The sequence below is a fragment of the Anolis sagrei genome, chromosome 10 (assembly GCF_037176765.1).
Source record: "Anolis sagrei isolate rAnoSag1 chromosome 10, rAnoSag1.mat, whole genome shotgun sequence".
Lineage (NCBI taxonomy): Eukaryota > Metazoa > Chordata > Lepidosauria > Squamata > Dactyloidae > Anolis > Anolis sagrei.
Window position 1 is genome coordinate 21,201,911 of NC_090030.1, and position 19,473 is coordinate 21,221,383.

At 42.3% G+C, this 19,473-nt stretch overlaps 1 protein-coding gene across 1 annotated transcript; it reads right to left on the bottom strand.

The window, feature by feature from the left end:
* Window positions 1–2,249: 2,249 nt before the first annotated feature.
* On the bottom strand, window positions 2,250–17,969 carry LOC132763135 (mitochondrial ornithine transporter 1-like). Its single transcript, XM_060756524.2, has 6 exons — window positions 17,736–17,969; window positions 15,883–16,141; window positions 14,008–14,148; window positions 10,065–10,237; window positions 7,813–7,971; window positions 2,250–2,734 (listed from the first exon to the last, which is right to left on the bottom strand). The coding sequence occupies exons 1-6, from the start codon at window positions 17,803–17,805 to the stop codon at window positions 2,607–2,609; spliced, it is 930 nt and encodes a 309-aa protein (XP_060612507.2). The 5' UTR covers window positions 17,806–17,969; the 3' UTR covers window positions 2,250–2,606.
* Between the last annotated feature and the right edge of the window lie 1,504 nt (window positions 17,970–19,473).

The window sequence follows — 19,473 nt, forward strand, 5'->3', positions numbered from 1 at the left end:
GTGAGGTTTATATATCTGTGGACTAATGTCCAGGGTGGGAGAAAGAACTCTTGTCTGCTTGAAGCAAGTGTGAATGTTGCCAGTGGCCACCTTGATTAGCATTTAATGACCTTGCAGCTTCAAAACCTTGCTGCTTCCTGCCTAGGGGAATCCTTTGTTGGGAGGTGTTACCTGGCCTTAATTATTTCATCTGGAATTCCCGTTTTCTGAGTATTGTTCTTTATTTGCTGTCCTGATTTTAGAGTTTTTTTAAATATTGATAGCCAGATTTTGTTCATTTTCATGGTTTCCTCCTTTCTGTTGAAATTGTCCACATGCTTCTTGTGGATTTCAATGGCTTCTCTGTGTAGTCTCATATGGTGGTTGTTAGAGTGTTCCAGCATTTCTATGTTCTCAAATAATATGCTGTCTCCAGGTTGATTCATCGGGTACTCTGTATGTCTGACTTCTCAGGTTGGAATAGTCTGCAGTGCCTTTCATGTTCCTCAATTCGTATTTGAGCGAATAAAAATGAACAAAATCTGAAAAAGCTTTATAATGATTCCTGGAAGAGAGTTGCCTCAGTCGGGTCAACGTTGCTATTTTATCACGGTCTTGCTTTCAAGTGCTCTTAGTTTCATGAACCAAGTTTTTGCCGAGCTTAAGATTTGTCTGAGATTTTCCTATTGTATTGTTTTATGGATTTAAGTGCCTAGTTCCATGAATTTTTATGTACTTACGGATCTGGTTTTCCTTTGAAACTTATGGACTATTTTATATATTGAACCTTTACTATTTTTACTGCTTTGCCTATATATATAAATAAAAATGTAATGTTCGTTTGTGCTATTCACAGAACTCAAAAACCACTGGACAAATTGACACCAAATTTGGACACAAGACAACTAACAATCCAATGTATGTCCTTCACTCAAAAAATTGATTTTGTCATTTGGGAGATGTAGTTGCTGGGATTTATAGTTCACCTACAATCAAAGAACATTCTGAACCTCACCAACGATGCAATTGAACCAAACTTGGCATACAGTTCTTCCATGACCGACAGAAAATACTGGAAGGGTTTGGTGGGCATTGGCCTTTGGTTTTGGAGTTGTAGTTCACCTACACCCAGAGATCACTGTGGACTAAAACAATGATGGATCTGGATCAAACTCTACATGAATACTCAATATGCCCAAATGTGAACACTGGTTGAGTTTGGGGGAAATAGAATCTTGACATTTGGGAGTTGTAGTTGCTGGGATTTATAGTTCATCTACAATCACAGAGCATTCTGAACCCTACCAACGATAAAATTGGGCCAAACCTCCCACACAGAACCCCCATGTGGGCCACAGCAACGCGTGGCAGGGGACAGCATATATGTGTGTGTGTTCTTCAATAAACTACTTTCTGATTTTACCAAGCTGGTGTGGTGTTTATGGTCAGAGGTGTTCCTGCTCTGATGTACGACAACCACAGCTTTCAGGATTCCGCAGACTTGAGCCATAGCTCAGTTGACATGGCATCAAACTGCATCCATCCTACAATGCAGATGCACCCAACAACTTTAAAGCCCTGGGTTTGAATCCCTGCTCAGCCATAGGAACTCACTTTGGGTGAATCACATTCCCTCAGCCCCAAAAAATCCCATGATAAGGGCCACCATTAATTGGAGATTGTTTGAAGATGACCAACAACACCAATAAGAAGAAGTCCAACTTTTGGCTATTCAAGTCAACACTAACTATGACCAACTATGTTGAGCTCTGATTGAAGTTAACACTAAGTAGGTAGAGCTCTAATTCAAAACCTACCCTGGACAGAATGAATACGAAGGGTTTTGCAAATTCCATTTATTCCTGAGTTTTCCAAGATCACACACAAATGGAGATATCCCCAAAACTACCCAAAAAACAAATGAGAATGAAGCAACCCTTGAGGGATGAAGGCAAATGCCTAAAAAAAGCGGACATTTGATAGATTGCATTTTTTAAAAAAGTTCAGTAGTTTGCTTGTGTTGATATCTTTCATAATATCTCACACAAGATGGAGTGACAACCAGAGGCTCCCATGTAGTAGGATGGTAGACTTGTTCTGGATTTTAGTCCAAACTTTGAAAGGTGCTAATGTATTGTCGAAGGCTTTCATGGCCAGAATCACTGGGTTGTTGTAGGTTTTTTCGGGCTATATGGCCATGGTCTAGAGGCATTCTCTCCTGAAGTTTCATCTACATCTATGGCAAGCATCCTCACTACCTCTGAGGATGCTTGCCATAGATGCAGGCGAAATGTCAGGAGAGAATGCCTCTAGACCATGGCCATATAGCTCGAAAAAACCTACAACAACCCTTTGAAAGGTGCTCTTCAAGGTGAGTCGGGCACCATGGAGAGCATCTTCAGATTAGATCAGTTCTGACTAAAAGCTGGATTCATGGCATGGAGGCTTCCATCGGTGGAGGAAGAGTGACCCACAAGGGACCCCCAAAGGCCCATAGCTCTCTTTCGGTCCTCCAAAGTCCCTCAGCCATTGAGTCCAAAGGAGGTTTGCTCCAACGCTGAAGCCACTCGAAGGGAAGTCTCTTTCGGCCTTTCCATCATGGCCCAAGTCCCTCCTTTCCATGGGTCTCAAGTGGCCCGCTCGGCCAGGCCGGTCAGCTTTTTGTGGGTCACTTCGTAGGCCAGGAAGAGGGCTCCGTTGGAGGGCAAGGCCCGGATGACTGTGGGCATCAGTCCACAGTAGAGCGGCATGAAACCTGAAAGAGGAAGAACACAAGGAGGATGAGGAAGGAAGGAGATTTAGTATTACTTCCACATTGAAGAATTCTCAGGTAATGTCAACTGTTCCAAGGTCTCCCATTGTGGCGCTATCATATTATACAGTTACTAGCTGTACCCTGCCACGCGTTGCTGTGGCCTATAGTAAAACTTATCAAAGTTGAGGTAGATATCTGGACTATTATGAAAGAGAGGTACCTACCTATTCCTTACCCCTTTCTCTCCTTTCTTCCTTCTCTACCTCTTTCTTTCTTTCCTTCTTTCACTACTTGGTTTCATCCTCCTCTCTTTCCTTCATTCCCTCCCCCTTTCTTCCTTTGCCTTTCTTCCCTCCCTGTTTGCTTCCTTCTTTCTCTTTTTATTTCCTTTTATTTCACCACCATCATAACAATAACAATAATGGAATGCATTGCCTCTGGGACCAGACACCTCTCCCATTCCCCCTAAAAGGGTCTCATAGGAATAACAGCATAATAATAATAGAAATAACAACCTTTACCCGCCACGTGTTGCTGTGGCCAACCTTCCCTCTTTCTCTCCTTCTTTCCCTCTTCCCTTCCTTCCTTCCCTCCCATCTTTCCTTCTCCTCTTCCTTCTCTATCTCTTTCCTTCCTTCCCCCTTTTTCTTTCTCTTCTACTGTCTCTCTTTTCTTCCTTCTCTCTTTCCTTCTTTCCTTCCCTCCCTCTTTCTCTACATCTTCCCCCTTCCTTCACTCCCTCTTTCCTTCCTTCATTCCCTTTTTTCTTTCCTTCTCTCCTTCCTTCCTTTCTTCCTTCCCCCTTTTTCTTTCTCTTCTGGTCTCTTTTCTTCCTTCTCTCTTTCCTTCTTTCCTTTCCTCCCTCTTTCTCCACATCTTCGCCCTTCCTTCACTCCCTCTTTCCTTCCTTTATTCCCTTTTTCCTTTCCTTCTCTCCTTCCTTCCTTCCCCCTTTTTCTTTCCCTCCCTCTGTCTCTCATTTCTTCCTTCTCTACCTCTTTCCTTCCTTCCCCCTTTTTCTTTCTCTTCTGCTGTCTCTCTTTTCTTTCCTTCCATCTTTCCTTTTCTTTCCTTTTCTTCTTCCTTCTTTCTCTAACTTTCCTTCCTTCCCCCTTTTCTTTATCTCCCTTTCTCTTTCTTCCTTCTTTCCTTCCTTCCTGTCTTTCCTGGATTTTGACAGGGCGGGAAGGGGCAGGGTGGGGTTTGGAGGTGGCGTGAAGTAAAAGGAGGTAAGATTGGGGCAGGGGAGTGATGGAGCGTGGGGTTGTGTGTGTGTGTGTGGCGGCGGGAGGAGTGATGGAGCGTGGGATTGCGTGTGTGTGTGCGGCGGCGGGGGAAGTAAGGTTGCATGTGTGTGTGCGGCGGTGGGGGGAGTGATGGAGCGTGGGGTTGCGTGTGTGTGTGCGGCGGTGGGGGGAGTGGGGTTGCGTGTGTGTGTGCGGCGGCGGGGGGAGTGATGGAGCGTGGGGTTGCGTGTGTGTGTGCGATGGTGGAGTGATGGAGCGTGGGGTTGCATGTGTGTGTGCGGCGGCGGGGGGAGTGATGGAGCGTGGGGTTGCGTGTGTGTGTGAGGCAGCGGGGGGAGTGGGGTTGCGTGTGTGTGTGCGGCGGCGGGGGGAGTGATGGAGCGTGGGGTTGCGTGTGTGTGTGCAGCGGCAGGGGGAGTGGGGTTGTGTGTGTGTGTGCGGCGGCAGAGGGAGTGATGGAGTGTGGAGTTGCGTGTGTGTGCGGCAGCAGGGGGAGTGGAGTTGTGTGTGTGGGTGCGGCGGCGGGGGGAGTGATGGAGCGTGGGGTTGCATGTGTTGTGTGCGACGGCGGGGGGAGTGATGGAGCATGGGGTTGCGTGTGTGCGTGCGGCAGCGGGGGGAGTGATGGAGCGTGGGGTTGTGTGTGTGCGTGCGGCAGGGTGTGCGTGTGTGCGGGAAGTGGCACGGCGGGGCTTGGAGTGGGCATGGCTTCCACAGAGGGAACGTTGGCCAGAAGGGCATGGGAATTTTGGTTAAGTTTCGTTGGGGGGGGGGTTGAGTTTTGTTGTTTTGCCGTTTTGTGAGTGTGTTGTTGTGTTGTTTTTCATTTTGAGTAGATATGTTTGTACCTTGTGGGTTGTGTTATGGGCATGGGAATTTTGGTTAAGTTTCGTTGGGGGGTTTGTGAGTTTTGCTGTCCGGTTGAACCAACCTAACAGATTTATATATATAGATAGCAGCTCTTGTTATCCATTGGGTTTTAGATCCAGGACCTCTTTGGATATCAAAATCTATGGATTTTAGTCCGAACTGTGAAAGGTGCTCTTCAAAGTGAGTCGGGCACCATGGAGAGCATCTTCAGATTAGGTCAGTTCTGACTAAAAGCTGGATTCGTGGCATGAAGGCTCCCATTATAGTCAATCAAGTAGACAAGTTACATTTTGTTGTTGTTGTTGTTGTTGTTGTTGTTAAAATGACATATTTTCTAACCATGGAAGGTTGACTCAATGGATGCAGAATCCATGGGTGTAAATGTTTCAAAGTCACTTGAACTGCCATAGTTCTCATCTATGTAATTTTGGGATACACAGTTTTCTGAGCAAACTGAATTACATTGTAATGCTAAGTTTTGTGAAATCAATCACTGGGAAGCTATAGCCTTTGAACGACAGCAGTATAACTCTCTACAAGTGCATCCACACTGTAGAATTAATGCAGTTTGATGCCCCCTCAACTACCACGGCTCAATGCTATGGAATCATGGGAGCAGTAGTTTTACAAGGTCTTTAGCCTTCTCTCTGCCCAAGAGGGCTGGTGTCTCACCAAACTACAAATCCCATGATACCACAGAATGGCAGTTAAACCCTTGTGCTGGCAGGACTACTGACCAAAAAGGTCAGCGGTTCAAATCCGGGGAGCGGGGTGAGCTCCTGTCTGTCAGCTTCAGCTTCCCTTGCAGGAATATGAGGGAAGCCTCCCATAGGATGGGCAACATCCTTGCAGACAGCCAATTCTCTCACACCAGAAGCTTCTCAAATCACTTCTGACACGGGGCGGGGGGGGGGGGAGTTAAAGTAGTATCGAACTGCATTAATTCTACAGTATAGATGCATCTGTAGAGAGTTCTACTGCTGTCGTTCAAATGGCTAGACACTTTCCAGTCGTGAATTTCACAAAACTACACATCCCAGGATTTGTGGCAATTTAAGTGCTTTAATTTTGCAGTGTGCAAATTCACTGTTATGGCAGTTTTATTCTGATGTTTGGAACTCCAAGCAAAGCAGCAGCAACGGTCAAAACAAAAGTGGCATTATTGTTGTTATCAGAAATAACTATGGTAATAGTCATTAATAGCCATACTTAATAACAACAAATTAACTTTTCCAAAACTTTCTATCCATCTGACTGAAAAAGTGAGTTCAAATGCAATTGGAAATGCAATTGTAACTGGGACTAATTATCGTTTAATACACAATAAATAACTCTGTTCCTCATTTAGTTTGCAATTTATTTGGCTAGAATCTGGACATTGTTTTTTTGAAAGACAGGAATAAGTATAGGTAACAATATAAATCCTAAGTCTTATAATAAAATAGGATGATGATGATGATATTTATTATAACTATTACTTAGAAGCATTGCTTTTGCATTATGATTTTTTAAAGCCGTAACCAATTACAGGTAACAATATAAATCCTAAGACTTATAATAAAATAGGAAGAAGATGATGATGATCTCTATTACAACTATCACTTGGAAGCATTGCTTTTGCATGATGATATCTGCCACCATTTTCCAGCCAACATGATGCACCTGGTTTACAGTGTTTCTCAACCTTCCTAATACCACGACCCCTTAATACAGTTCCTCATGTTGTGGTGACCCCCAACCATAACATTATTTTTGCTGCTACTTCATAATTAATTTTGATACTGTTATGAATTGTAATGTAAATATCTGATATGCGGGAGACATTGTCGTTCACTGGACCAAATCTGACACAAATACGTGATATGCCCAAATTTGAATACTGGTGGGGGTTGTGGGGGATTTATTTTATCATTTGGGAGTTGTAGTTGCTGGGATTTATAGTTCACCTACAATCAAAGAGTATTCTGAACTCCACCAGCAATGGAATTGAACCAAACTTGGTACACAGAACTCCCACGACCAACAGAAAGTACTGGGTTTGGTGGGCATTGACCTTGAGTTTGGGAGTTGTAGTTCACCTACATCCAGAGAAAACTGTGGACTCAAGCAATGATAGATCTGGACCAAATCTGGCACAAATACGTGATATGCCCAAATTTGAATACTGGTGGGGGTTGGAGGGGATTGATTTTGTCATTTGGTAGTTGTAGTTGCTGGTATTTATAGTTCACCTACAATCAAAGAGCATTCTGAACTCCACCAGCAATGGAATTGAACCAAACTTGGCACACAGAACTACCATGATGAACAGAAAATACTGGGTTTGGTGGGCATTGACCTTGTGTTTTGGAGTTGTAGTTCACCTACATCCAGAGAAGACTGTGGACTCAAACAATGATAGATCTGGACCAAACTTGGGAGTTGCTGGGATTTATAGTTCACCTACAATCAAAGAGCATTCTGAACCCCACCACTGGGAGAATTGGGCCAAACTTCCCACACAGAACACCGATGCCTTGAAGGGACTCGCTGGTGTGAGCCTCCCTCCAGCCTCGCACGCTCTCCCTCGCCCATGCATGTGCACCATGCTTCCATGCGCCAAGCATGCCTGCTCTCCCCTCCCCATTTGGAGTCTCAGATACAGGTCTCCCCTTGGCTGAGAGGCCAGCCAATCACAACGGAGGAGAGATTTTGATGAGAGGATTAGTCTTCTGTTTCCAAAAAGGAAAAGAAGGACAGGCGGAGAGATCTTCAACCTTCTCTGCCAAAGGGGTTCCTAAGACCATCAGAAATATATGTTTTCTGATGGTCTTTGGCGACACCTCTGATACCTCCACACAACCCCCACCCCTGGTTGAGATACACTGGGTTAGGGGATGCTGGGAGTTGCCTCTGCCCTCCCTGCCAGCTCTACATGCAATTGGCAGCCTTGGAAGGGGTCTTTCGACAAGGAGGGCTCACCTTCTGTCCGCAGGATGTGCAGGAAGGAGAGGAGGAAGCCATCCTGCCGCCCGGCCATGGACAGCACCTGGATGCGCGACTTCACAGAGTCAATGGGGTAGACAGCCAGCCAGAAAGCGGCCCCTCCGACCCCTCCACTCACAGTGACGGGGAGGGCGCCTGCAAGGAGAACACAGTCTAGTCAATGATGCAAAGAAAGGCACACAATGATCTCCAAGGAGGTCTCATGACACATGCAGGCATCACACATGGCTTTGCATTCAGGCTCCTGGGGTGTATCTTGGTACCACTTTAGTGACATGGCTCAACATGGGTGTATCTTGGTACCATTTTAGTGACATGGTACCACTTTAGTGACATGGATCCTGGGAGTTGTAGTTTACACTCTTTCACCTTGTCAAACTACAGGCAGCCTTCAAGTTCCAAACATCTGACTTACAAACAACTCACAGTTACGAACAGGGCTGAGACAACAGGAAGTGAGTGAAATCTACCTCCCGGAAGGGAGATCCCCTCGTGAAAGAGTAATGATCATATTGCAATATCTAACACAATGTTTGTTCCTGAGTTATAAGTGCAATTTCCTAATTGGCTCCATCATAAAAACGTGGGGAAAGTTTATTAAACTGCAAAAACTTCATTTTTTGCAGCACGTTTTGGTCTAGTTTTTCAATGAATATCTCATCAAGTCTCTACCAATTCGACCGAGTTTGTGGCAGCCACAAAAATGAAGTTTCTGGAGTAGAACAACTACTTTCAAAGTACACGCTTCGTAACTCAACAAATGGCAGTACTGGTATGCGGCAGGTACTGGCTTGTTCAGTAGACTCTCCTCTACAGTTCCATTTTGGCGGGAAGCCTGAGCACTGAACGGTTGTGTTGTTAAATAGTAATAATAATAATAATAATAATAATAATAATAATAATAATCTTTATTTATACCCCGCCACCATCTCTCTAATGGGGACTCGGTGCGGCTTACATGAGGCCAAGCCCAAACACAAATTACAGCAGCATAAAACCGAAAACGCAACCCGAAAAAGCAGACGGTAAACAATAACATCATAATTACATAAAACATGTGAAAACATAACAATATAAAATTATAATAAAGTGCGAAGTATGGAACCCTGCAGAGACGATCAGTCAATGTGACTTAAGCAACGTGCATTCATTGAATTCTTGACAGCAGAAGGTGTCAGCATCTTTAAACTTACTTGCCCAACAACGCACAGTACTCACATTAACACAATCACCATAAACAGCTTGCATTCTCTGATGAATCTCCTTTGGGGTGACGTGACACCTTCTGCTGTCAAGAATTCAATGACTGCATGTTGCTTAAGTTGCATTGACCGACCGTCTGCGCAGGGTTCCATACTATGTACTTTAACAACGCAATTGTTCAGTGCTAAGGCTTCCCGCCAAAATGGAACTGTAGAGGAGAGTCTACTGAACAAGCCAGTACCTGCTGCATACCAATATTGCCATCTGTTGAGGAGTTATGAAGGTGGAGGCATTACTTTTAGTTCAGCCCTTGTATATTATAGCTAGTATTATAGTAGCTATAATACTACTGATCACCATCTCCATAGCAGTTACTATACTCCCAATTCAAGAATGGGAAACGTAATGCTGATTGACAGAAAAATAGATTTAAAGATGGGCTTAAAGCCAACCTTAAAAACTGTGGCATAAACACCGAGAACTGGGAAGTCCTGGCCTTTGAACGCTCTAACTGGAGGTCAGCTGTGACCAGCAGTGCTGCAGAATTTGAAGAGGCACGAATGGAGGGTGAAAGACAGAAATGTGTCAAGAGGACAGTGCATCAAGCCAACCCTGACCAGGACCGCCTTCCACCTGGAAACGGATGTCCACACTGGGAAAACATGCAGATCAAGAAGAGGGCTCCACAGTCACCTACAGACCCACCACCAAGACACTACATTTGGAGGATCATCATCCTCAGGCTACAAGGAATTGCCTAAGTAAGTAAAGTAAGATGTTTAGAAAGCTTTCACTGTGGCCAAATTTTCCAGGACCCCAACATTGAGCCAAGGGCACCCCATTTAGGGCTGGGACCCACTGTTTAACTCGCTGATCCCACCAGTTAAACATCAGCTGAGTCCAAAATCGCTTACTGAGCATGAATGGAGAGCCAAGTCCAAAGGGGGACACATAGACCTGTCTGCAAGCTGTAGTAACAGAACATACTTCTATAGGATTGGGTACCAAAGGCAAGGGCATCTTACCCAGCTCCTGCTTGGACTGTCCAGCCTGGAGGAAGAGGCTGCGGCTGACCTCGTAGCCGCCAAAGAAGAAGAAGTAGCCGGGCACCTCCCGCAGCCAAGTGCTGGTCAGGCCCTGGAAGAAGCCCAGGGGGCCCTCGGAGCGGAGGATGGTTTTGACCACTGCCCAGGTGGAGCTGCAAGGGTTGTCAAGAAATTAGACCTCCCAACAATATGCATTACCATATATACTCGAGTATAAGCCGACCCGAATATAAGCCAAGGCACCTAATTTTATCACAAAAAACTGGGAAAACGTATTGACTTGAGTATAAGCTGAGGATGGGAAATGCAGCAGCTACTAGTAAATTTCAAAATAAAAATAGATACCAATAAAATTACATTAATTGAGGCATTAGTAGATTAAATATTTACATAAAACTGTAATTTAAGATAAGACTGCCCAACTCTGATTAAACCATTATTCTAACCTTCTTCAATGTAAATGTCTTTACGTATCCTTCCAATAATAATAAAGAGAATAAAATAATAAAGTAATAATATTAATAATAATAATAATATAATAATAATAATAATAATAATGGAAATGTAATAATACCAGTAATAATATCATAAAATAATACATATAATAACAATAATAAAGAGAGTAAAACAATAAATGTAATAATAATAATAATATAATAATAATAATGGAAATGTAATAATACCAGTAATAATATCGTAAAATAATACATATAATAACAATAATAAATAGAGTAAAACAATAAATGTAATAATAATAATAATAATAGATAACATAATAAATGTAATAATAATAATAATAATAATGGAAATGTAATAATACTAGTAATAATATCATAAAATAATACATGTAATAACAATAATAAAGAGAGTAAAATAATAAATGTAATAATAATAATAATAATATAATAATGGAAATGTAATAATACCAGTAATAATATCGTAAAATAATACATATAATAACAATAATAAATAGAGTAAAACAATAAATGTAGTAATAATAATAATAATAATAATGGATAAAATAATAAATGTAGTAATAATAATAATAATAATAATAATATAATAATAATAATGGAAATTTAATAATACCAGTAATAATATCATAAAATAATACATGTAATAACAATAATAAATAGAGTAAAACAATAAATGTAATAAAAATAATAATAGAGTAAAATAATAAATGTAATAATAATAATATAATTATAATAATAATGGAAATTTAATAATACCAGTAATAATATCATAAAATAATACATATAATAACAATAATAAATAGAGTAAAACAATAAATGTAATAATAATAATAATAATAATAATAATAATAATAATAATAGAGTAAAATTATAAATGTAATAAAAATAATAACAGAAAAAAATAATAAATAACTTTTGACTCAAGTATAAGCCGAGGGGGACTTTTTCAGCCTAAAAAAGGGCTGAAAAACTAGGCTTATACTCGACTATATACAGTATATACAATACATGTATTACCCATCATTGAATCTATTGCATACCTCCATTTTCCAAACCCTGAAACCAAAAAAAAATATTTGCTGCTCAATGTAATGTGAAACAGCAAAAAGCACACTCTTTATAATTTGGACCTAAAAGGTGTCCATTGCACACTTTCTCAAAGAAAGGCAAAGGCAAGCCCCTTTGAATAGATCTTGCCAAGGGACCTCCTTAATAGGTTTGCCTTAGGGCGGTCAACACAAGCAGGAAACGGCTTGACGGCACACAACAGCAGCAGCATGGACATCCAAAACTGGAGCAGTACCTATTGATCTATTCAAGTTTGCATGTTTTTGAACTGCTAGGTTGATAGAAGCTGGGGCTAACAGAGGGAGCTCATCCTGCTCCCCGGATTTGAACTAGCAACCTTTTGGTCAGCAAGTTCGGTAGCTCAGCGGTTTGAAACAAATTATTTATTATTATTATTTGCATTTATTGACCGCCCCTCTCAGTCCTGAATTGCCCTTTAGACCAGTCGTTCACAACCCTTGGGTCCTCAGATGTTTTGGCCTTTAACTCCCAGAAATCCTAACAGCTGGTAAATTGGCTGGGATTTCTGGGAGTTGAAGGCCAAAACACCTAGGGACCCACAGGTTGAGAAATACTGCTTTAGACAATATTGAAAGTAAAAGAAAAATGCTTTACTTCAGCAAACACAAAGGATAAGCAAATGCAATTGAAAAGATCAAAAGAAAGCAAGGAAGTCTTAATCCAGACACAAATTGAAGTCTCTTATAAAGTCCCAAAAGAAACACCCGTCTTCCATCAGACAACAGCCGATGAACTAAGTCCTTAGCAGCAGACAGAAAACAGATTCAGTTGGAGTGAAAACAGCAGTATTAGGGTCATTGTTACCAGCAAAGGCTGACTGCTTCTACTTCTGATTTATAGCCCTGAATTCCCCACGCAGGAGGTTCTAGGGTGTCTCCCAATTACCTCAGCGTTTTTAGCAGCTATCCTAGCTGATCGCCGTCTGTGTTCTGTCTCTTTTCGTCTCTCTAGAAATGTGGGCAATTTCAAACTCTCATTTTCTGATTCTTCTTCTCCTTCCAATTCCTGAGAACTTCCCTGCTCCCTTTCCTCCTCTGAAGATGAGGAATCCCTCACAATTCCTCTGCAAACTGTACATCCCTTATTTGTAGATTAAAAAGAAAAACAATATTAACCAATATAAACTAAGCCGTATTTCAATTGGAAGTGTGGATATGCTTTTGGGTGATGAGAGGGCCATGTTAATTAGGATTGTTGTTGTTGTTGTTGTGTGTCTTTCAATGCCTTTCAGACTCAAGGTGAAGCTCAGTGTAAAGATTTGAAGTTATTTTCTGTTCATTTGTGCAGTATTTACTTTGAAAGTAAATTTGTGAAAGTTGTGGCTCAGTTTGATTCTGAGTCTGAAACTGAACCCTGTGGGTCTTGTGAGCCAGAATTGTTCCCTGATGAAGAGGATGATGGGATACAGATTTCTGGGCCTGTTTCTGTGCCTGTCTCAGACAGTGCAGCAGGAGAGACAACAAGTTAGTTCTCAAGGGAAAGAATGCCAGTGAGCTAGATAAAGGCCAGGTGGAGTTGTCTTCGCCTGCTCAGCCTTCCCACGGTGATTTGGTCCAGCTGGACCAAACTGATAAAGAGAATATTGAAGATAGTGAGTTAATGAGCAGGCAAGAACACTTAGATTGGAGGGTCAGGAGGAGTTCGTGCTTAGCTAGTAAGAAAGAAGCCAAGTCAGCCAAAGGTCATTGCAATGCCTTCATGTTAGCAAAGGGTATTTAGGTTTCTGGTTGACAAAGGGAAATTGTCAGTTCAACATGGCTTTTCCATGCATGCTTCTATGGATTAACCTTGGCTATAAGCAGCACACTTTTGGCTTCTTGAATCTTGGATTTTTGGGTCTTGTGTTTCACTGTTTTACCATGGACTCAGGTTTGATCATTGCCTAAAGACTATGCTTCATGTTTTTGCCTATGGATCTTGGGAAGTATGTTTTTGCATTCAACCTTTGTCTTTGGAACTTTGCATTGCTTACTCTATGTTTTGACTTTGTTTTTCCTCAATAAACTACAACATCTCCAGCTCTGTTGTGGTGGTGTTTGGGAGTAAGGCGAAATCTACTCTGAGTTGCAACATTATTCTTCTCCACAATCTTAATTCTTGTGGTTGCCACAAACTGTTGAACTGGTTGAGAGTTGATGACATATTAATTGAAAAACTATAGCAAAATGTGCTGCAGGGTGTCCCTCCCTCAAAGACGTTTTTGCAGTTAAATAAACATTTTCCATGTTTTTATGACAGTACCAATTAAGCAATGACATTTATAACCCAGGAACAAATATTGTGTCACATAATGTTTCCATCCCTGCTCCCTGGACAAATGTAAGGACATTAACATTTGCCGGTTCCTGTGGATCTACCTGCGGCTGGAGAGGGCGGTGTGCCCGGCGGCCTTCATCTCATGGAGGGCCTGCATCCGGCACTTGACCAGCTCTGTGGGGCAGAGGACCATGGAAGAGAAGACCGAGGAGAAGGAGCCGGCGATGGCGCTGTGCAGGTCACTGTGATCCAGGAGGAAGAGGGTCAGGCTTAGTGCAGTTTATTTATTTATTTATGTATTTACGACATTTATATGCCACCTTTCTCACCCCGAAGGGGACTCGGAGCAGCTTACAATATATATATGCATACAATATATTATGTTATTAGCATAGTACTATATCAGTAGTAAATATTATTGTTGTTGTTCATTCGTCTCCGACTCTTCGTGACCTCATGGACCAGCCCACGCAAGAGCTCCCTGTCGGCCGTCACCACCCCCAGCTCCTTCAAGGTTAGTCCAGTCACTTCAAAGATGCCATCCATCCATCTTGCCCTTGGTCGGCCCCTCTTCTTTTTGCTTTCTACTTTCCCCAGCATAATTGTCTTCTCTAAGCTTTGCTGTCTCCTCATGATGTGGCCAAAGTACTTCAACTTTGTCTCTAGTATCCTTCCCTCCAGTGAGCAGTCGGGCTTTATTTCCTGGAGGATGGACTGGTTGGATCTTCTCGCAGTCCAAGGCACTCTCAGAACTTTCCTCCAACACCACAGCTCAAAAGCATCGCTCTTCCTTCGCTCAGCCTTCCCTAAGGTTCAGCTCTCACATCCGTAGGTGACTACAGGGAATACCATGGCTTTGACTAGGCGGATCTTTGTTGCCAGTGTGATGTCTCTACTCTTTACTATTTTATCGAGACTGGACATTGCTCTCCTCCCAAGAAGTAAGCAAATATTACTATATTGTACTATACCATTATATTGTAATATTATCAGTAATATTACATGTAATATAAATATATAATTATGTCATATTATTAGTATTATTTTTATTTATTTATTTATGACATTTATATGCCGCTGTTCTCACCCCGAAAGGGACTCAGAGCAGCTTACAAGGTATATATACATACAATATATTATATTATTAGCATAGTACAATATCAATTTTAAATATTGCTATATTGTACTATACCTATTATAAAGTATTAGTATTATATTGCATTACATTATAATATTATAAATATTATATGTATATACAATATATTATTATATTATATTATATTATATTATATTATATTATATTATATTATATTATATTATTAGCATAGGACAGGAGACATGGTGAAACTTCTTCTGGCCCCCTCTCTCTTCACTCTGGCCAGAGCAGCAGAGTGCAGCACCAAAATAATTAGTTGGAGTTTCCAAATGTTGTGTGGACACACTTTAACATATTCAATATGGTCCCATCTGAATTCAAGATGTGATAAAAAGTATTGGGAATACAACAAGGGTTCCCAGGTGTTTATAGTCCTTGTTTCAGGAGGAGCATCCTTTCTTTAGGTTTCTTTCAAGGTTTCTTCATTCGTTTGAAATAATATCTTCTGAGGCTTTATAAACTAAATGTAGAGAGGACAAAATAATAGATATGCTAACCAGCACCCAGTTATAATATAATACATATTAATCCTAATATAAACAATTTAACACAATAATATACTTACTTATTTTGGAAAACATTAATATTACGTTTGTTACACTGTTGTAAATAGTTCCAATGTGTTTGTTTCCCACGCTTGTGTAGTATACGAGTTAGCTTGGTATTTTCATCATTATTCTAACCGGTACTTTTGCTGAAGTTTATAGCAACAGGACATTTGTGTATTTACATTGTATTTATAGATACCTGTATGTTAGACTGTCTCCCTCTTCTGCCAGAAGCAAAGGAGAAAGCGACCCAGGGATAGGGTTAGGGTTACCTGAGCTGCAGGACGCTGCCGAGCCCGAAGAGCCTGCGGACCGCCTCCTGGCAGAAGCCGTAGCAGGCAAAGAGCACCGCGTTCTCAGCCACGTTGGCCAGCAGAGCTGGGGTGGTGCCCTGGTAGAGGCCTTGCATGCCCTCCTGGCGGTACGTCTGGACCGAACAGTCGAAGAAGCCCCGGTATAGGGCCGGGAAGGTCTGCATCTTCACCTTGATGGTGTCGAAGGGCTGGCCGCTCACCACGCAGGCCACACCACCTGCAAGAAGCAAAGGGTTCTGATCCATGCACCCTCCAACAGGGATATTTGCATAGATGTAGCCTGGCTTTGATCCTTTTAGAATTCTATGCAGATGCCCTCACATATTGGCTATGCTACCTTTGTGGTTACTCGTATGCTAATGCGTGGATCCCATTCAACACTTACCAATCAAGATGGCACTTGGTTAACAGACAATGGTTCTCTCTCCTTCCTTGGACATTCCACAAGTATATATACTCCACTTGCTTTACCACCATCAGATCCTCTGAAGATGCCAGATACAGATCCATTCCAATCTGCCTGCCACCTCAGGAAGAGAAGGAGGAAATCCTTCTGCTACTCTCCCCCTCCCAAGCCAGCTAAAAGGAGGAAGAGGACTGAGGAAGAGACTTTAAAAACACCTGTCTCGTGGCTGTTGCTTACCACATCTGGCTGCCATCTCAGGAGGAGAAGGAGGAAATCCTGTTGCTACTCCCCCCCCCCTCCCCAAGCCAGCTAAGATGAGGAAGGGGACCGAGGAAGGGATTTTAAAAACACCTGTCTCCTAGCTGTTGCTTACTACATCTGCCTGCCACTTCAGAAGGAGAAGGAGGAAATCCTGCTGCTACTCCCTCGCCCAAGCCAGCTAAGAGGACAAAGGGGACTGAGGAAGTGTCTTTAAAAACACCTGTCTCCTAGCTATTGCTTACTACATCTGCCTGCCACCTCAGAAGGAGAAGGAGGAAATCCTGTTGCTACTCTCCCCCTCCCAAGCCAGCTAAGAGGAGGAAGGGGACTGAGGAAGAGACTTTAAAAACACCTGTCTCCTGGCTGTTGGTTACTACATCTGCCTGCCACCTCAGGAGGATAAGGAGGAAATCCTGCTGCTACCCCCCGCTCCCCCAAGCCAGCTAAGAGGAGAAAGGGGACTGAGGAAGAGAATGTAAAAACACCGGTCTCCTGGCTGTTGCTTACTACATCTGCCTGCCACCTCAGGAGGAGAAAGAGGAAATCCTGCTGCTACTCTCCCCCTCCCAAGCCAACTAAGAGGAGGAAGGGGACTGAGGAAGAGACTTTACAAACACCTGTCTCCTGGCTGTTGCTTATTATTTATGTTGTGGGTTTATATTGTATTTAATGTTTTTATGTGCATTTTGATATTATGTATATTACTTGTTGCCTGTAAACCGCCTTGAGTCGCTGAAAGGCTGAGAAAGGCGGTATACAAATACAGCAAATAAATAAATAAACGTCAGGAGAAAATGCTGCTAGAACATGGCCATACAGCCCAGAAACCACACAACACCCCAGTGTGTGCCTATTGGGAAGCATGTTAACTTGCTACCATTTTCAAAGTTTCAGCAGTTTGTTTCTGCATCTTGCAAAGAGACTACGTGTTTACTTAGTTGCTTGTCATGGTGCCAGGACTCACGCTCCATTCTGCTCTCTTGTTAGAATCTGCTCAATTAAGTGCTCAATCTTCTTCCTCTCCAAGTAAATGCAGTCATAACTTTTCTGTCAAATGTGTCCCAGTTTCCATCTACAAAATGGCAGAGGCCACGGAGCTCTATGTCTCCCAAATGAACCCACTTGAGCCTTTTGCTCCTCTTACCTGCTGCCCCGGCTGTGAGGTCAATCAGCATTTGCACCACTGGATGGACTTGAGGGGGTTCGGTCGGCATCTTGGCAGAGAAACAAATGACCAGGAAGGGAGGGATCAGGCCCCAAAGCAGGTATTTCCACTACGGAGGATAAATAATTGGCTTTTTCCGTTTAGCTCTCACCTTTCTCCCAGTTTGGGAGAGCAAAACTTAAAAGCAAAGTGCCGCTAGAAGGTTATTATTATTATCCCACTTTCATCACTTGACACAATGTGGCTCACAACATTAAAAGACAACAGGGATGGGTTGAGGCTGAAATTATAAGGAGTATTGGGGGAAAATATTATTTTACTAGCTGTCCCCTGCCACGCGTTGCTGTGGCCCAGTCTGGTGATTTGGAAAATAAAGTAATGAGAAAGTGTTGGTTTCTAATATATGTAATTCCTTTATGCTTGTGAGTAAACAGTATTTCTTGTTGTTTCTTTGTCAGTGTTGATGTGGAGAGTGTCTGGTTTGCCTACTCTGGAATATGCAACATATCATAGTCCTTCTTTAGGGTCTCTTTCAAATCTATGATACTATATCTCTGCGTGTGTGAATCATATCTGTCCATCCATTCATCTATCTATATCTCTTTTTCAGGAGGACTTTGATTACGTTTTCTTGCCCAAGTGAAGAGAGTTGGACTGGATGGCCTTAAGTATTTTCTGTTGGTCATGGGGTTTCTGTGTGGGAAGGCTGCCCCATTTCTGTCGTTTGTGGGTTTCAGAATGCTCTTTAATTGTAGTGAACGATAAATCCCAGTAACTACAAATCCCAAATGTCAAGGTCTATTTCCTCCAAACTCCATCTGTGTTCATATTTAGGCATATGGAATTTTTGTGTCAAGTTTGGTCCAGATCCATCATTGTTTGAGTCCACAGTGCTCTCTGGATGTTGGTGAACTACAACTCCCGAACTCAAGGTCAATGCCCACCAAACTCTTCCAGTGTGTTCTGTTGGTCATGGAAGTCCTGTATGCCATGTTTGGTTGAATTCCATCATTGATGGAGTTCAGAATGCTCTTTGATTGTAGGTGAACTATAAATCCCAGCCACTACAACTCCCAAATGTGAAGGTCTATTTCCCTTAAACTCCATCTGTGTTCATATTTGGGCATATGGAATATTCGTGCCAAGTTTGTTCCAGATCCATCATTGTTTGAGTCCACAGTGCTCTCTGGATGTGGGTGAACTATAATTCCCAAACTCAAGGTCAATGTCCACCAAACCCTTCCAGTTTTTTCTGTTGGTCATGTGTGCTAAGTTGGCCCAGTTCCATCATTGGTGGAGTTCAGAATGCTCTTTGATTGTAGGTAAACTATAAATCCCAGCAACGACAATTCCCAAACGACAAAATCAATTTTTTTAGTGGAGGACATAAATTGGACTGTTAGGTGTCTTGTGTCCAAATTTGGTGTCAATTCCCCCAGTGGTTTTTGAGTTCTGATGGTAGCACGAACTAACATTACATTTTTATTTATATAGATTTTGTTTTGTTTGTTTTTAATTGTTTGGATTTCAATTACATTCAGTTCTGGACCTTTAAACTTGAAAATCTATTGCTCCTTCAAAACAACGTACATGGCTCTGGATTGTTGGTCTCTCGGGCATCTCTGGTGGGCAGAAAACTGGGCCCTTGACCCACAACTATGGCATTTGGACTCTGGCACTTGGCTCCTCCTCCGACAACTTCCGCTCTCAAGTCACC

Bases quoted from the DNA above. Each gene is read 5' to 3' on its own strand.
- LOC132763135 (XM_060756524.2), bottom strand. From the start codon at position 17,805: ATGCCGACCGAACCCCCTCAAGTCCATCCAGTGGTGCAAATGCTGATT. The intron at 16,142-17,735 runs GTAAGAGGAGCA...TGCTTCTTGCAG, and splicing joins CCTCACAGCCGGGGCAGCAG to GTGGTGTGGCCTGCGTGGTG. The intron at 10,238-14,007 runs GTAGATCCACAG...CAACCCTTGCAG, and splicing joins ACCGCCCTCTCCAGCCGCAG to CTCCACCTGGGCAGTGGTCA.